The sequence below is a fragment of the Lynx rufus genome, unplaced genomic scaffold (assembly GCF_022079265.1).
Source record: "Lynx rufus isolate CCGP_SWC_20201006 ecotype Redwood Valley unplaced genomic scaffold, mLynRuf1.p SCAF_6, whole genome shotgun sequence".
Classification (NCBI taxonomy): Eukaryota; Metazoa; Chordata; class Mammalia; order Carnivora; family Felidae; genus Lynx; species Lynx rufus.
The window spans coordinates 66,385,934-66,404,415 of record NW_025814878.1 but is presented as its reverse complement, the minus strand read 5'-3'; the positions used below and the strand labels follow the sequence as shown (position 1 = coordinate 66,404,415).

Genomic DNA, 18,482 nt, shown 5'->3' with positions numbered 1-18,482 from the left:
AAGTAAAAAATATATTTAACAATTTTAGAATTTATGAGTATGATTTGAAAAGAGGGGGAAAAAACTACCTACGTGCTTTGAAATCAAAGCTACCCGCTTTCTCCAAAACAAGAGAAGGGAAGATTTCTGTTTTTGGCAATGGCAGACTAGCTTATTGAGATCAATTCTGCAGCCACGAGAAAAAGCTAGATAAAATGTTAAAATCACCTGTTTGAAGACCCTGGAGAAATCACAAAGGCAGTAAGAGCTTGACGGGCCAAGAACTCAGAAGGAAAGGAACCCAGAGAGGTGAGCTAGACATCTGGTATAGAATTTCCTCTACAGGCACTGTTTTCAAAATGGTACCTGGGAAGCTAAACACAGCTTTCAAGAATATCACAGGAATGGGAAAATAAAAACTGGAGTTCCAGGCCCCTGAGGAGGAAAGCTCCTGGTTATTTCTCCAGGCTTTCAGCTAGGATCCCCAAAGGTCTATACTCTAAGAATTCAGTTGCATCGAAAAGAGACCGGCCCCCCAAAACTAAAGACTAGTTTCTAAATAATTCAATCCTGACTGAGTTAAGATGCCCTATTCCTAACGCTGTGTAGCAACAAAAGTAAATGTTCTCTGAAGAAAACATTTTATTCTCAAATTATTTCTACAATTGCTCAGACCTAATGCCTAATAATCACAAATATGCAGGTATGCCAAAAAAGAAACAACTAACTAGAAATCAAAAGGACATGAGAAGAAAAAGTAAAAAACACCTAGAAGAGAGCTACATCAATTAGTCATCTGACAAGGTTTTAAAATAACTGGAATTAATAAATTCAAAAAACTAAATGATAAGATGAAGAATTCCAACACAGAAACTGAAAACTGTTTTAAAACTCAAATGAAAATTCCAAAAGTGAAAGTAAAATAACTGAAATTATATACTCAATGGATGGATTTAACATCAGCTTATAGCCACAGAGGCATTAGTACACTGGAAGATAGGTCAGAAGAGAATATCCAGTTTGAAAACTGAAAAAAAAAAGTGGAAAATATAGAAAAGAACATAAGAAACAGTAGGAGAAGTGGAGGGAAAAGCCTACTGGGTGAGTCTCAGAAGGAAAAGGGAAAAAGAATGGATTTGAACCATATTTGAAGATATAATGCCTGAGAATTGTCTAAAACTAACAATAACAACAACAAATCCAACAGTAGATTCAAGAATCACTATAAATAGAAGGCAGGATAAATACACAAAGAAAACTCCAAGTAGAAATATCATAGTAAAAGTGTTGAAAATCAAAAACAAAAGAAATTAGCTTCAGAGAAGCAACTTCTTTTTTTTAAACAATTTTTTTAATGCTTATTTATTTTTGAAAGAGAGAGAGACAGAGCATGAGCTGGGGAGGGGCAGAGAGAGAGGGAGACACAGAATCTAAAGCAGGCTCCAGGCTCTGAGCTGTCAGCACAGAGCCCACTGCAGGGCTGGAACTCACGGACCACGAACGAGATCATGACCTGAGCCAAAGTCAAACCAAATGAACCACCCAGGCACCCCAAGAAGCAACTTCTTAATAGAAATGGATTATGGAGTATCTTCAAAGTGCCAATCCAAAATTCTACACTGAGAACAAACATTCTTCAAAATGACTACAAGAAAAGACATTCTTACATAAATACTGAATGTGTTGCACAGACCCATATTAAAGAAAATACTAAAGGGAACTCTTCAGTTAGAAGAAAAACTATCCAAATGGAACCATAAAAATATATGAAAGAAAGAAGAACACAAGAAAGGATAAATATGTATATTTAGATAAGTATATCTAATAAACATTCACTGTACAAAATGATGATGAGGATGATGCCTTATGGGGTTTAAAATGTATGTTGAATTAAGATACACAATACCAAAAAGGCAGGAAGAGGTAAACGGAATCAAAGATTCTTGCATTGTTTAAAAAGTGGCAAAAGTACTAATATATACCAGACTTTAACAAGTCCAAGACAGATACTGAAATCTTTTTTCTTTTTTAATGTTTATTTATTATTGAGAGACAGAGAGAGACAGAGCATGAGCATGGAGGGGCAGAGAGAGGAGGAGACACAGAATCTGAAGCAGGCTCCAGGCTCTGAGCTGTCAGCACAGAGCCCAACGCGGGGCTCGAACCCACAAACCACGAGATCATGACCTGAGTCGAAGTCAGATGTTTAACCTACTGAGCTACCCAGGTGCCCCCAGATACTGAAATCTTGAATAACTACTAAAATAACAGTAAAAGAATGTATAACTACCAAGCAATGGGTTGGGGTGATATAAAAACAATTAAGCATAAAGAAGACAAGAAAGAAAAATAAGAAGAACATACCATAAGTGGGAGGTTGGGAGGGGAGACTGCTAAGTTTTAAACCTAATTACATCAGTAAAATAAATGTGTATGGACCAAATACTCCAATAAGGCAAAAACTGTTCACTGGATAAATAAAAGCCAACAACACAATGCTTATAAAAGACATACCTTAAATAAAAGATAATGTTTGAAAGCAAAAGGATAGAAAAAAAGATAATCCATATGAACACTATCCAAAAGAATGTTTGTGCAATCAATCATACTAACATTAGATATTTCCAATGCTAAAAGTGAAGACACTGGGAAAATACAATAATCCTTTACACATATTTGTATAAACTAAATATCACTCCAAATACATAAAGCAAAACTTGACAGAACTAGAAAGAGAAATAGGTAAATCCACAATCATAGTAGGGAAACAAGATTTAGGATTTTATTTTAAATGTTATTTATTTTCCTGAAAGAAACGTGCCCATCTTGGCTGTTTCTCTTAGTGCTGCTGAAGCTCACTTGCAACTATAGACATTTAATAATACTTGATATTATAAAATAATTGTCATTTTTAAGGCCCCTGCTTCTGGGGGAAAAAAAAAGGAACCTGCAAACTTTAGTATATTTTGCAAAATATTAACTCTTTTCTTTAAACTCTTTTATACAAGTACTATATTGTAATTAAAAAACACATTAAGCATATATATGTTCATATTTAATGTTGTTCTTAAAAATATAGTTGAACAAAAAATGATACTAAAAGAAAGTAATCATCTATGCTATGTTATGCTATTAGCCCTTCTTTAGAATGTGATTCTTATTTTTCTAGGTATGTGATTCATTAACCAATGAGTTATACTAACAGAGTAAGTTTTTTTTTTTAATTACTTCTATGTTTCAAAGCAATGAACACTTTTCAGTGGCCTCAAAGTCTTGAAGTTTGAAATATGTAAGTACATATTAAAACAATGTTTTTCAAAGAGGGACTTTGTCTTAAAAGCTCAAATGACTATATTATATGATTTACATAAAATCCTTGCCTGTGAATCATTGCCTACTAATGACTTGTAGACTTTTACTGCTCAACTATGATATCCCACGTTCCTTAATTATTAACTTCATTAAATTTAATTATCTCCACACTGTCCCTTTGGACTATACCATATACTTGGGTATGCACAACCAGTACTCTCCTTTTCAGCGTCTCTCCTGAACCCCCAAGAAAAGAGAACTCCTAATGGTTTTGTTTGGCCATTTAATGGGAGTTGTGCATAGAATCAGGAAGATTAATGGGAGTTGTCCACAGAAAAGTCTTCTCAGTTCAACTTTACAGAAAATATGAAAGTATCACCCATGAGGAGCAGAATTTATATGTAAAGGTATTTTAACTACGTGACAATTTTGTAGATCATTAGCAAAAATTTTCCTATGTAGTTGGAATCTCCCAATACTTTGCAAAAAAAAAAAAAGAAAGAAATAGTAAATTCTCAATCTAACATGTAAGAGTTCTTTGGGGGATGGGCTAAATGAGTGATGGGCATTAAGGAAGGTACTTGTTGGGATGAGCACTGGGTGTTATATGTAAGTGAGAAATCACTAAATTCTACTTCTGAAACCACTATTATGCTATATGTTAATTTGATTTAAATAAAATTTAAAAAAAAAAAGAGTTCTTTAGTGTACCTAAGAAACAAAAACAAGATGAACTTAAACTTCTCCCATAGAAAAGGGAGACTCATGGCTATCAAGAATCTTAGAAACAGCCAGAATGAAATAACCTTATAAATCCAGCTAAACAAACACATAAATCTCAATAAACCTGCAGAAGAAAAAAGTAAAGACTATAATATTTTTAAACATTACCAGTTTTAACCGTTCTTTTCTCCTTTTGCCGAAGGAGGCACTTGACCCAGGTTCTGATTCCTTTTTTCCATCTTCATCCTCATCTTCATCTTCATCATCCTCAAAACACCAATCAGGCAGTAGAGGTGGGGGTGGTGCTTCCTCTATATCACCATAGCGACGAAAAAGTTCTTTCAAGTAATCGCCCTTATAAATTCCTGGTGGTCTGGCTTGAGCAAAAGTAGCAACTGCTGCTTCAATGCTATGAAAACAAACACCACGGAGTTTCCTCACTACTCTTCATTTCTGCAGATTTATCAAAACTCACTCTTTCTATTTCATACATCAAATGAAGTATAATACATTTATTAAATTGACAAATCACAGTCCCCACTCCCAAGGCATTCAATCTATTAAGGGACAAATTCCTTCTGAAATAGATTTAATATAAGATACATTGATAATTCCTAAAACTTAGAGGTAAGCTGCAATGAGTATATAAAAGAGATCTGGGTAAAGTCTGTGAAAAATTTTAAATAAAGCGTTGAAGGTTGAGGTCTGACTCTAAGGGAAATCAAAGAAATGTGAACAGCCATATGAATAAAAGTAAAAGTCTGCTAGCTTTTAAGAACTTTCAACAGACCCAGGTAACAAGAGCAAAGGTCATCAGACAGAGGCTAAGCATAGGGCAGGGCTGACACAGGAGCCTGGGGTTATTGTGAAAAGCACCTGAAAGCCCAGAAAGTCAAAGCCAGAAGATATGCAGCTGAGAACATATAAACAGGGAAATATACCATCACATGTGTACTTCAGCTGATTATATTCAGAGAAGGACCTACTGTGTGAAAGGCTTTATAAGCAAAAATGATGACACTCAATCAGTAAACAAGAAAGTTCAGGGAGTAATATTCCATATCCCTGAGGAATTTCAGGCAACAAAGGTTCTAATCTCTCAGGATCACTTCAATAAAGGCATGCTTCAAAGAAAGTAACTCTGTCTCAAAAATACTTCCTTCCACATACCATTCTAAGTTTTTCCTAATATTCTACAGCTATTTTAAAAAGGTATTATTAAAAAAAAAAAAATGAATAAGAGATGCCTAGCTGGCTCCATCCAAACAGCATTTGACTCTTGACAGAGTTGTGAATTTCGAGCGGCACTTTGGGCACAGAGCTTACTTTAAAAAAAAAAAAAAAAGAACAGAACAATAACAACAGTAGTAACTTCCAAAGGTGAATGTAAACAAAATATTGAAGGAAAAAAAAAAAGTATCTCTGATAATTCTGGAGTATGTGAAAAAATCTGGAAAAGAAAATACATAGTATATAAAAATCCATAAGCACTCAACTAAAATGCTACTTAGTACAAAATACCAGGTAATAAATGGTATTCTAAAGATTAACCAAGTCTAAAATGAAAACCACTTCAAATTTTTAGTCATGACTTCACCAAAAATTTAGCAATATAAAATGATAAAACTAAAAAATCAATACACTTTTTATCAATTACCAGTCTTCTGCCATTATAATAAGAAACAAGTACCTCCAATCCATTTTCTCCACCAAAAAGGCACATATGAGGAAACCAGTGCGATTGAAACCATGGGTACAATGAACACCTAGAAAATAAAGTAGCCTTGGTTTAAAATTATCACTTCAGAAACCACATCTTAAAATTCCAACCTGCAATCAAAACATTTTAATGATTTTATAAAATTACATTTTTAAAAACCTGGCTCTCTCTTATTAGTAGTAACTTGTCAATTTAACTTGCTTAGAATCTAATTTGAAGCACTAGTTAGAAGTTTAGTATATATTGGTTACAAATTATCTTTAAGATCTAAAGATTTCTCTTAAAACTAAATGATTCCAAGCACTCTAAATAAGAAGGCTGGGTTGTTTTTGTTTTTTTAATTTTAGTGAGAGAGGGGAAAGAGAGGGAGAGAAAGGGGGAGAGAGGGAGGGAGAGGAGGGAGGGGGAGAGAGAGAGAAAGAGGGAGGGAGGGAGGGGAAAGTAGAGGGAGAGGGAGAGAGGGAGGGGGAGAGGGGGAGGGGGAGAGAGGGGGAGAGGGGGAGAGGGGAAGAGAGGGGGAGAGGGGGAGAGGGGGAGAGGGGGAGAGGGGGAGAGGGGGAGAGGGGGAGAGGGGAAGAGAGGGGGAGAGGGGGAGAGGGGGAGGGGAGGGGGAGGGAGAGGGAGAGGGAGAAAATCCTAAGCAGGTTCCACACTCAGTGCAGAGCCCCACGTGTGGCTCAATCCTGTGACCCTGGGACCATGACCTGAACCTAAATCAAGGGCCAAACATTCAATTGACTGAGCCACCCAGGCGCCCAAGAAGGTATTTTTATCAAACACACAACTCTAAAGGATGGACGTGCACGCGCGTACACACACACACACACACACACACACACACACACACACACAGGATACTTCACTGGATATAGAAAACATTTGACTAATGGATAGTAAGTATTATAAAAATAAAACTACTTTGAAGTTCTCTTAGAAACCAAATGATAGCATCTTTACATTACCTTACAAGATTTAAAATAAATTTTCAGAAAAACCTGAGAAAAAGGAATTTATTTTTCAGGATATTTTCAAGATTAGTGTGATCCTACCTCTACATTCCAAACAGCTGCAAATGAGTTTCATAAATTCCAAAAATGACTGCATTTTTTTTTTAAGTTTATTTATTTACTTTGAGAGAGACAGACACAGCACCAGTCGGGGAGCAGCAGAGAGAAAGGGAGGGAGGGAGGGGGAAGAGGAGAGGGGAGAGAGAAAGAGAGAGAAAGGGAGAGAGAGGGAGAGAGAATATCCCAAGCAGGCTCCACGCTGCCAGCACACAGCCGAATGCGGGACTTGAACCCATGAAGCCACAAGATTGTAAGCTGAAATCAAAAGTTGGACACTTAACCAACTTAGCCACCAAGGCGCCCCCTGACTGCATTTTTAAATTATTTTAACTATTTTGAAAAGGCAATTAAAACAGCTTGGTGGACACTACTAACATAACATTACTTCCAGATTAACTCACTTTTCTTGCAAACCTCAAAAATGAAGCCTGTCCTGTTATCTCTGTTTAATGGAAGGATATCCTGACATTTAAGACTCTACCTTCTTAACAAACTACTCTTCTCTTTGTATATAAAGCATCCTGATAGAGGGTAACCAAAATCAAATACAGAAATAAACTAAAAGTTAGAATTACAAAACTTCTAGAAGAAAATATGGGAGAAAACCTTTGCAACTTTAATGTAAGAAAAGACTTCTTAGACAAAACATGAAATAAAAGGAAATATTGACAAATTGGACTACTTCATGATGGCAAATGTTTGCTCTTTGAAAGATGTCATTAAAAAAATAAAAACACCAGCCACAGAATATATTCAAGTTACATATATTTGATAAAGGACTTATATCCAAAATATGTGAAGAACTCTTACAATTCAATAAGACAAGCGCCCTAATATTTTTTAAACTGGGCAAGAGATTTAAATAGATGTTTTACAAAATGATATGTGTAAATGGTCAAGAAGTACAAGAAATTAATTTTCATGAAAATGCAAACTAAAACCACAATGCAATTGAAAAGACTGACCATATCAAATGTAAGTGAGGATGTACAGTAACTAAAACCCTCATGCACTGCCGGTAGGAATGTAAAATGCTTTACATCCTTTAGAGATCACTTAAGAGAACAGGTAATCACTTTAGAGAACAGTTTAGCAGTTTCTTAAAAAGTTAAACATACACCTAAATCAAATGACCAAAACATTCTATTCCTGGTTATTTACCAAAGTAGAATAAAAATCTATGTGCAAAGACACATATAAAGATGAATGTCCACAGCAACTTTATTTATAATGGGCCAAACACTGTAAACATCCCAAATGTCAATTATCAGGTGAAAGGATAAACATGTAGTATGTCCATGCAATAACTACTACTCAGCCATAAAAATGAATTAGTAATAAATGCAATGAGGATGATTTCAAAACCTTTATGCTGTGTGAGAGCAGCAGAAAACAAAAAAGTACGTATACAAATTTCATTTACATAAAATTCTAAAATATGCAACAATTTGTATGGAATTATGAATACAGAATATTGTATGGAATAATTATGGCCAAAGCAACCCTGAAGAAAAATAACAAAACTGGAGGTATTGCACTTCCTGATTTCAAACTATACTACAAAACAGCAGTGATAAAAACAGTATGTACTGGCATAAAAAGAAACATATAAGCCAACAGAACATAACAGGTAACCTAGAATTCAACTTCGGCATATACGGTCAACTAATATTCGACAAGGGAAGCCAGAACACTCAATAGGGAAATGACAGTCTATTCAACAAATGGTGTTCATGCAGAAAATAAAACCAGACCCCTATCTTACACCAGTCACAAAAATTAACTCCAAATGGATCAAAGACTTAAATATCAGACCCAACGCCATAAAACTCATAGAAGAAAACGTAGGGAAGAAACTACTCAACATTGGTCTTGCCAATGATTTTTTGGATATGACACGAAAACCACAAATAACCAAAGCAAATGGAACTACATCAAACTTAAAAGTTTCTGCACAAAAGAAAGAAACAATAAAATGAAAAGGCAACCTACAGAATGGGAAAGAAATTTTGCAAACCATACATCAGATAACAGACTAATATCTAAAATATATAAAGAACTCATATAACTCATTAACAAAAAAACAAGCCAATTAAAAAATGGGCATAGGATCTGAAGACATTTTTCTATAGACATTCAAACGGCCAAGAGGTATATGAAAAGATGCTTAACATCGATAATCATCAGGGAAATGCAAATCAAAACCACAATGATGTTATCACCTCACACCTCTTAAATGGCTATCAAGAAAACAAGAGTAAGTATTGGCAAGGGTGTGAGGAAAGGGGGAACCCTCACACACTGTTGGTGGGAATATACATTGGTTCAAACACTATGGAAAACATTATGGAGGTTCTCCAAGAAATTAAATATAGATCTACCATATGATCCAGCAATTCCACTTCTGGGCATATACCTAAAGAAAATGAAAATAGGATATTGAAGAGATATACGCACTTCCATGTTTATTGCGTCATTATTCACAATAGCCAAGATATGGAACAATATAAGTGCCCATCAACAGATGAATGTATGAATAAAGAAGATGTGGGGTGTGTGGGTGGATGTGAATGAAATATTTCCATTTCCAACAATAGAGATGGACTTGAGTATATTGTGCTAACAAGTGAGGTAAGTCAGACAGTAAAAGACAAGTATCGTACAATATTACTTATATGTGAAATCTAAAAAAGCCAGACTTATAAAAATAGAGAGTAAAACGGTGGTTACCAGAAAATGGGGGGGGGGGGGGGGTGATACAGGACAGGGTTATTTAAGGATGCAAACTTGCAATGAGTAGCAAATAAGACCTGGAGATCTAATGCACAGTATAGTGAATACAGACAATACCATATTATGACCATCAAACTTGCAAAGAAACTACAATTTAAATTATTCCAACCACTAAAAAGAAAAAATAATTACATAATGTGATAGAGGTGTTAGTTATTGTTACAATGGCACTCACATTACAATGTATAAATACATCAAATTAACACATTACAAACCTTAAATTTACACAATGTCATATGTCAAATATATTTCAATTAAAACAAATTCTAAAAAATACAACCTATAATTATAGAAAATAGAAAGAGATTGTCTAATCTACAACTAAGAGTTGTAGAGAGGACGGACACAAATGTGCTGAACCTTGACTGTAGGTTCATGGGTATCTACACCACTAAATTGTACATGCAGTTTATTAAAAACCTCAATAATGTTGATTGTTTTTAAAACTAGATGTTGAAGTGAGATGCTGATTTAAGTCTGCAATTGGCATTAATTACATATTCTAAATATTAATGTTCATCAATGTGGCCTTGTTTTCAGCAATTGACTCTATCAAAAATGTTGTAACTTTAATACGTTTCTAAAGGTATACCAATAAAGTATCATTTTCATGTCATTTCTGTAACAGGGTAAGAGTTCTTTCCAAAAGAAGGTTTTTGCTACTTAAAAAAAAAAATTAAAAACCCGTATCTTAGAGTTACCACCAACTAAACCAAATCACCTATTTCTACATTCATAGTAAATAATCATTAAAATTTAAAATAAAAACTTTAGCCAATGAATAACACTCAACTAACAAGGATACAAAGGAACTGCAGACAGGAGCAATCCGTGCAAATAAAAATATATATGAATCAAAACACTACATATGGCTAACTATAAATGAATCAGAATGGCTAAAACATGGAAAATAAGAAAGTAATACCAAATGCAGTTGGAGACAATGAAAGGGTCAACATTCTGAAGAAACTTGTGTACCATACTAGAGATTATAAGGGCAATGGAGAGATGGAAAGATACTAAAATTTTTTAAGCATGGCAATAAAATTATCATGTTTTAGAAAACACTCTCCAATGGCAGCTCAACAGAAGGGCAACAATGAAAGCAAAAACAAAACTAAAGAAGCCATCTCAGTAATTTATGTGACAGATAAGGGTCTAAACAACAAGGGTCATGGTGATGAGGATAATGAGAGAAGGTTGACTGAAGAGACATTTAAAGCAGAACCTCCAGGGGCACCTGGATGGCTCAGTCAGTTGAGTGTCTGACTTCAGCTCAGGTCATGAGTTCAAGCCCCGCACTGGGCTCTGTGCTGACAGCTCAGAGCCTGGAGCCTGCTTTGGATTCTGTGCCTCCCTCTCTCTACCCTTTCCCCGCTCATGCTCTGTCTCTCTCTCTGTCTCTCAAAGATGAATAAACATAAAAAAAAAAAAAATTTAATAAAAAATAAAAGCTTTAAAAAAAAAACGGCAGAACCTCCAATCTGAGGGGTGAATGACAATCAACACAGAGAAAAGATGTAAAAGGAGTCTCTGGTTTGTGACGTGGGTGACTAATTGGGCAGTGGTACCAGTGACTAGGTTAGAACAAGGCAATGAGTACAGCTGGTGGTGAGGAATTTAAGGTCCTTTTGGGACCTACAAGTATTTGGAAATGATGGCAAAGAGCTTCGCAGAGAGGTGTGGCTAGAATTACAGATTAAAGAATAACCAATAAACCAATAATCGATAATCAATAGTCAACTATGGAAGGGGTCTATGGTATAGATAAGATCACTAAGAATGGGTATGTAAAATAAGAGAAGAAAATTAATGAGATCTGAGGAAAACCAACCTTTCAAGAATAAGTAAGGGGGGAAATCTACTTTAAAAAAAAAAAAAGACTAAGAATAAACCATCACAGGGTCAAGAAAACAAAAAGAACATGGGGTCATGTTCAACAAAAAAAGAGGAAGTTTCAAGACATGTGTCCAACTGTGTAAATGCCACATAATGATAAGAACTAATAATCACTATTTGACTAAGAGTGCATTGGGGGGACTCCACATTGCAATGGCATGAATGGGAAAATATGGATTCAAATCAATCTTTCAAAAAATCAGCTGGGAAGTGGAAGGGGAAGGGTTTTCTTGAGGGGATGAGGTATCATTTAACATTAGAGACTTAGATATGTTTACAGGCTAAGAAGGACCCGCTTAAATCACAGAGGTTGACAATAATAGATAACAAAGATACAACTGAAATGAAGTTTCTGAAGAAAAGGGATTAAAAACAGAGATCAACCTTGAACAGAAAAAGACAGCCCTTAGAAATAAATGACTGTAATCATGAAACTCTACAAAGTCCATCATCTCCATTGCTTTTTAAGAAAAGGGATTTCAATGGGGCGCCTGGGTGGCTCAGTCGGTTAAGCGTCCGACTTCAACTCAGGTCACGATCTCGCGGTCTGTGAGTTCGAGCCCCACGTCAGGCTCTGGGCTGATGGCTCAGAGCCTGGAGCCTGCTTCCGATTCTTTGTCTCCCTCTCTCTCTGTCCCTCCCCCGTTCATGCTCTGTCTCTCTCTGTCTCAAAAATAAATAAACGTTAAAAAAAAAAAAAAAGAAAAGGGGTTTCAAAAGTTACACAAAGTTAGCTGTACAGACTTTTCTGCCCAACATGAACCTAACCTAACATGTACATTTTCTTTCTACTTCATATTTTAGACCAAAGTAAGCAAAAAATATTCTAACTTTAAATCTGTTTCTCACCTAAACCACTGTTTTTGCATCTAATTTTTACTCTAGCAACATAAAATATTTTTATGAATAGAAAATGAAAGGAAAATTGGCGATGACATGATTAAGTCATGAAATATAATTTTAAAAAGTACCATGGCTTTTAATATTCAAGATTCTTTGTTATGCAAACACATGAAGTTTTAGTCTTATTATACTTCAAAACACTAATAAATGACTTGAGTTTTTATTTTTTTTTAAGTTTGACAACTTTTTTTTCATGTTTATTCATTTTTGAAGACAGAGAGAGACAGAGTGCAAGTGGGGAGGGACAAAGAAAGAGAGACAGAATCCGAAGCCAGCTCCAGGCTCTGAGCTGTCAGCACAGAGCCTGATGTGGGGCTCAAACTCAAGAACTGAGAGATCATGACCCAAGCCAAAGTCAGATGCTTAACCAACTGAGCCACCCAAATGACTTGCCCCAAAATGACTTGAGTTTTAAAGTAAGATAATATTATAAAAACCTTCACCAAAGCAAATCTCTACGGAAAAATTTGGAAGATTATATATTTGATATAAAAAAATTCCATTAATTAAGTAGTATACTACAAGTTTAGAATGATAGATCTTCAGTGTTAAAAAAAAAACATTTTTTTTTTCAGTTTTCCTCAGTTCATTATGAGAATGGGTCCACCTAGTGGCAAGTAAAGCAGAGTTCATATCTTAAGATTGGTTCACTATTAACAATTTCAAGTCAACTTATTCAAATTTGTTTTCATTTTCTAGGTAAGCTAATACAATGAAATAAATTTATATGACATGTCAAAAAATATTAACACTAACGTATGTATTACGGGAAAACCACAGTTCTTTAAAAATCAAATCAAGAAACAATCTCCCCAGCAAAAGGAGAGAAAGATGAGCTGTAACAATAGAAACATACATCCTGGATAAATAAATACAAATTAGGAAAGAAGGGGTGAGTTATAAAGGGCAAGTGGCAACCTACCTTTTTAAATAAAGCCTGATTTCAATATACACAATTTCCTTTCTATCTCACTAGTCAGATAAATTAATTTTTAAGATCAAAAAACTTATCTGATCAATCTAAATCAGTGCTTCTTCCCAGAGGACATCTGGCAATGTCAGGAGACATTTTAATGGTCACAACTGGTAGAGTACCACTAGCATCCAGTGGGTAGAGGCCAGGGATGCTGTTAAACCTACTACAAAGCACAAGAGAGCCTCCCAAAATAAAGAATTATCCACTCCAAAATGCCAGTAGCACTGAGGTTGAAACACCCTGATCTAAGTGAGCAACAAAGAGGAAAAGGAAACAAACAGTTATTAAGAACTTACTATGTACCATCTTAAATATCTTTTTTTTTTTTTTAACGTTTTATTTTTGAGACAGAGAGAGACAGAGCATGAACGGGGGAGGGTCAGAGAGAGGGAGACACAGAATCTGAAACAGGCTCCAGGCTCAGAGCTGTCAGCACAGAGCGCGACGCGGGGCTCAAACTCACGGACCGCAAGATCATGACCTGAGCAGAAGTCGGCCGCTTAACCGACTGAGCCACCCAGACACCCCTTAAATATCTTTATTAAACCAAAAGTTTTTGGCCAAAATAAATGTATTCTACTCATGAAAATACACATTCACAAATCTGTTACAATATTTATAACTGGAAATACCTAATTACAGGCATTATGTATCTATTATATATAATCAACCATTTAAGAAATCAGCTGTTTCCCTTTTAACACAAAACAGATTTTTTAGATTTCTCCAGTCCACAAAATTCTTACTGTCAGAATTATTTCTGTACATGCAAACAAATATGTACATGCAAACAAATGCATTATAGTTCCATAATCCCTTACTTGTAACTTTAATTTCATTAAAAAGCTCTAAAAAAAATTAAGGTTTTTGGTAAATCATTTTGGAGACAAAACCTGACCTGAACTGATGTGACATTACTTATAGTCTATTTTTCCCACTTAGCATCAATAGAATATTCATACATTTAACTGCAGAAATGTTAACGTGTTTAATTATGGAATGGTCTCTAACACCAAGAATATCTCTAAATACTATGTTCTAAATAGGAACCACTAAAAGGAACCAATCTCCTTAGAGAAATAACTGCTTCCAGGTCTGGGAAACATCATGTGCCAGAAAACAAGGAAACCATCAAAGACTAATGGATGATAACAAAAGAATACAGAAACCAACTTGAAAGGGCTCCCATTGCCCTAGGATGGAGCAATGCAGACATTAAGAATAATGTAGTTTAGTTGGCTGAGCATCTGACTTCAGCTCAGATCACCATCTTCCAGTTCGTTAATTTGAGCCTCACATCGGGCTCTCTGCTGTCAGAGTACAGCCCACTTCAGATCCTCGGTCTCCCTCCCTCCCTCCCTCCTTTTCTCCTTCCCTCCCTCATTCTCTCTCTGCCCCTCCCCCACTCATGCTCACTCTCGCTCTCTAAAATAAAACATTAAACAAAAAAGAATATTGACTGCAACTGATTTAAATATATCAACTATATAAAAATTATCTCAACAATACAAATGGATAATTTATTACAAGGTTCAACTTGTTTTCCTAAACCTGAGAGAGTTAATCTTTCTGGAACTATGACATCTGTTTCCAGATGTTAACACATTGCCCTCCTTTGAATTCTTTAAGTACAGTTAGCATTTACCCCTATGATAGCTTCTCTCAAATGCAGAAACAGTTGTCACTCAGATAAAAGCCTCAATACTCTTTTAGGCTATATCTTCTGGTTGTGCACCTAAATATAGGTGTATATATGTGTACTCATTACATATATTTTTGTCAATGTGTAAATATATACACACATATCACAGTACTGTATGTCATATATTTCCATGTTATTGTTCTCCTGTTAAATAACAGTTCCATAGTGTATGACATAAATGCCTGCTTTTATCAGATATGTAAGCTGTTCTCAGTTTTTATTACAAATGAAGCTGTGATGGAGGAACCTGTGGCTCAGTCAGTTGGGCATTCAACTTCAGCTCAGGTCACGATCTCACAGTTCAGGAGCTCAAGCCCCACATCAGGCTCGCTGCTGTCAGCGCAGAGCCTGCTTCAGATTCTCTGTCCCCCCTCTCTCTGCCCCTCCCCTGTTTACGCTCTCTCAAAAATAAATAAAACATTTTTTAAAAATTAAAGGGGCACCTGGGTGGTTCAGTGAGGAGCCCTGCATGGGACTCTGGGCTGACAGTCCAGAGCCTGGAGCCTGCTTCGGTTTTTGTGTCTCCCTGTCTCTCTGCTTCACCCCGACTCATGCTGTCCCTCTATCTCTCAAAAATAAACAAACATTAATAAAAAAAATTTTTTTTAGTTAAGAAAAAAAACAAAGCTGTGATGAAATTCCTTTCACATAAATTTTTATGTCCATCTCTACTTCCTTAAAATGAATTCTTAGATGTAGTCTTGATGAGTCAAAAGTATCTAAACGCTTTTAAAGATCTTGAGAAATCCCACCAAATTGTCTCTACAGAGAAGCAGTATCAATTAACACTCTAATTAACCATGTATAAGTGCATCCAATGTATCCAATCCTTGACATTAAAATTTTTTAAATCTTTGCCAATGTAACAGCAGACGGTAACAACATATATTTTGTTTTGTAGCTTTTGTTAACAAATAAAAAATTTTTTTCATGTTTCTTGGCTATTTATATTTCATTTTTTGTAAGTTGCATTTCAATTGTTTTCCATATTTTTCCATTGAAGAATGACTCTTTTGCCCATTGGATTATAAAATCTCTTTGTACATATTTTTTATCTGTCATACGCTTGAAATATTTTTTCAAACTTATCAAATAATCTTTTTGCTCTGTTTCCGTTCTGTTTGGTAGTACAGGAATTCTTTTTCATTTTCATGAGTTAATCTAGAAAACAGGGTAGCAACTAACTAGAGATTTGAACTTTGAAGTCAAAAACTGGATTAAAAACCTGGCTTAAATATTTACTAGATGTGTGACCATGGGCAAGCTACTTAATTTCGCTGAGACTTACTAGTTTCCTTATCTGTAAAATGGGGATACCACCACATACTACATAGTTGTTATAAGGATTACATTCATTCACTTCATTCATTCATTTAAAGTTTCCCATCATGTCTGCCAGGCAAAGAATAAACATTCATTTATAGCAGCAGTTACTATTATTACTAATAAATGACACACTTTAATTCTTGACAGCAGCTCTCAAATTTAAGTGTGCATTAAAAAAATCACCTAGGGGGCACCTGGATGGCTCAGTAGGTTGAGTGTCCAACTTTGGCTCAGGTCATGATCTCATGGCTTGCAGGTTTGAGTCAGGCTGTACTGACAGCTTAGAGCCTGGAGCCTGCTTCAGATTCTGTGTCCCTCTCTCGCTCTGCCCCTCCCTCGCTCATTCTCTCTCTCTCTCTCTCTCTCTCAAGAATTAAAAAAAAAAAAAAAAAGAACAACTGGATTCCTAGGCTTCAGCCCCAGAGTTTTTGATTATGTAGGTCCAGGATGAGGCCCTAAAACTACTTTTTAAACAAACATTTCTAATAAACATCCTCAGGTAATTCTGATGCACACAGTCCACGCACACTCCTAAAAAAATATTTATGGATTCTCCCTTTGATGATATACTTGGAATATCCTACCTTACTCTGGAAATAAATAAATGCTGACCTGTATTTTCTCCTATCTTCTTACAAGTCCTTTTAAAAGTATTTAATTCATCTAAAATATATGTTATTATATACTGGGCTAATTTTCCCAACACCATTTGTTGAATAATCACACCTTCCCCCTATGATTTAAAAAACATCTCCTCTGGGCGCCTGGGTGGCTCAGTCGGTTAGGCGGCCGACTTCGGCCCAGGTCATGATCTCGCGGTCCATGAGTTTGAGCCCCGCGTCGGGTGCTGACAGCTCAGAGCCTGGAGCCTGTTTCAGATTCTGTGTCTCCCTCTCTCTGACCCTCCCCCATTCATGCTTTGTCTCTCTCTGTCTCAAAAATAAATAAATGCTAAAAAAAAAAAAAAAAAAAAAAAAAACCATCTCCTCTACCACCAGGGAACTTCTATAGTTTCCACTGCTTTACCCTATGCTTTAATAACTGGTAAGGACAATCCCCTCATTACTTTTGTTTCTCAAAATTTTCTTGCTCATAATATTGCCTGTTTGATTTGCCAAACAAGTTTTCTCCATGCTCAATGTATGTTGTCTTCCATGGCAATAGTAAATTTTACAAACAGAAAAAATTCATAGTAATTCTTCCAAAGTCTCTCTGGGATTAGAATTACATTAAAAATTGGAATTAGCGGAGACAAATGTCTATTTCTTCAGGTCTTTTAATATCCAGGTATATTTCCTTCATAAAGACCTCCTACACTTCTTAATAACTTTATTCTTTGGTATCTCATACTTCCATTACAGAAAAGAGAAGTGGTTTAGAGTGAACTTACAACTCAGATTGCTTAGGATATGATATAAGCTGTAACCATTACTAGCTGTGTGAATGACCTTGAGCAAGTCACTTAATCTTTCCAAGCCTGTTTCTCATCATAAAATGGAGGTGACAATAATGCCTACTCAATAGGATTACTGTGAAAAGAAAATGAGATAATGTATGTAAAATGGTTTACAGGGTGACCAGCAGAAAATAAATATTCAATAAATGTTAACCACTATTACTAATAAGACCTTTCTCTAATTTTATTTTTAAAAATGTTTATTTCTGAGAGAGAAAGAGAACACACAAGCGAGGGAGGGGCAGGGAGAGAGACGGAGACAGAGGAGTGAAGCAGGCTCCACGCTGAGAGGACAGAGCCCAATGCAGGGCTTGAATTCATGAACCATGAGATCATGACCTGAGCCAACGTCAGATCCTTCACCAACTGAGCCACCTGGATGCCCCTCTAATTTTACTTCCTATTTGCTGTTTATTTGCAAGAAAGTTGATGCTTTCTTATTTATCTGTGTCCAAATATACCCCCTGAACTTTCTTACCAGTCCTAGTAGTTTTTCAGTTAATACCCTGAATAGAGAAAATACTAGCTGCTTACGACTTCAAAAAGGAGAAATCACAAAAGAAAATATATTAACAACAAAAAAGTTTTAAAATATTACTTGAAGATTAAAAGGCAAATGAATTGGA

The 18,482-nt window shown here is 35.7% G+C and overlaps 1 protein-coding gene across 1 annotated transcript in view; it reads right to left on the bottom strand.

The window, feature by feature from the left end:
* Window positions 1-18,482, bottom strand: part of RNGTT (RNA guanylyltransferase and 5'-phosphatase) — a 320,167-nt gene that overhangs the window by 284,860 nt on the left and 16,825 nt on the right. Inside the window, exons 5-6 of the mRNA XM_047102241.1 lie at window positions 5,705-5,780; window positions 4,183-4,423 (exon numbers count right to left, since the gene is read on the bottom strand). Of these exons, the coding sequence (XP_046958197.1) occupies window positions 4,183-4,423; window positions 5,705-5,780 (317 nt within the window). The remainder of the gene's footprint in view (window positions 1-4,182; window positions 4,424-5,704; window positions 5,781-18,482) is intronic.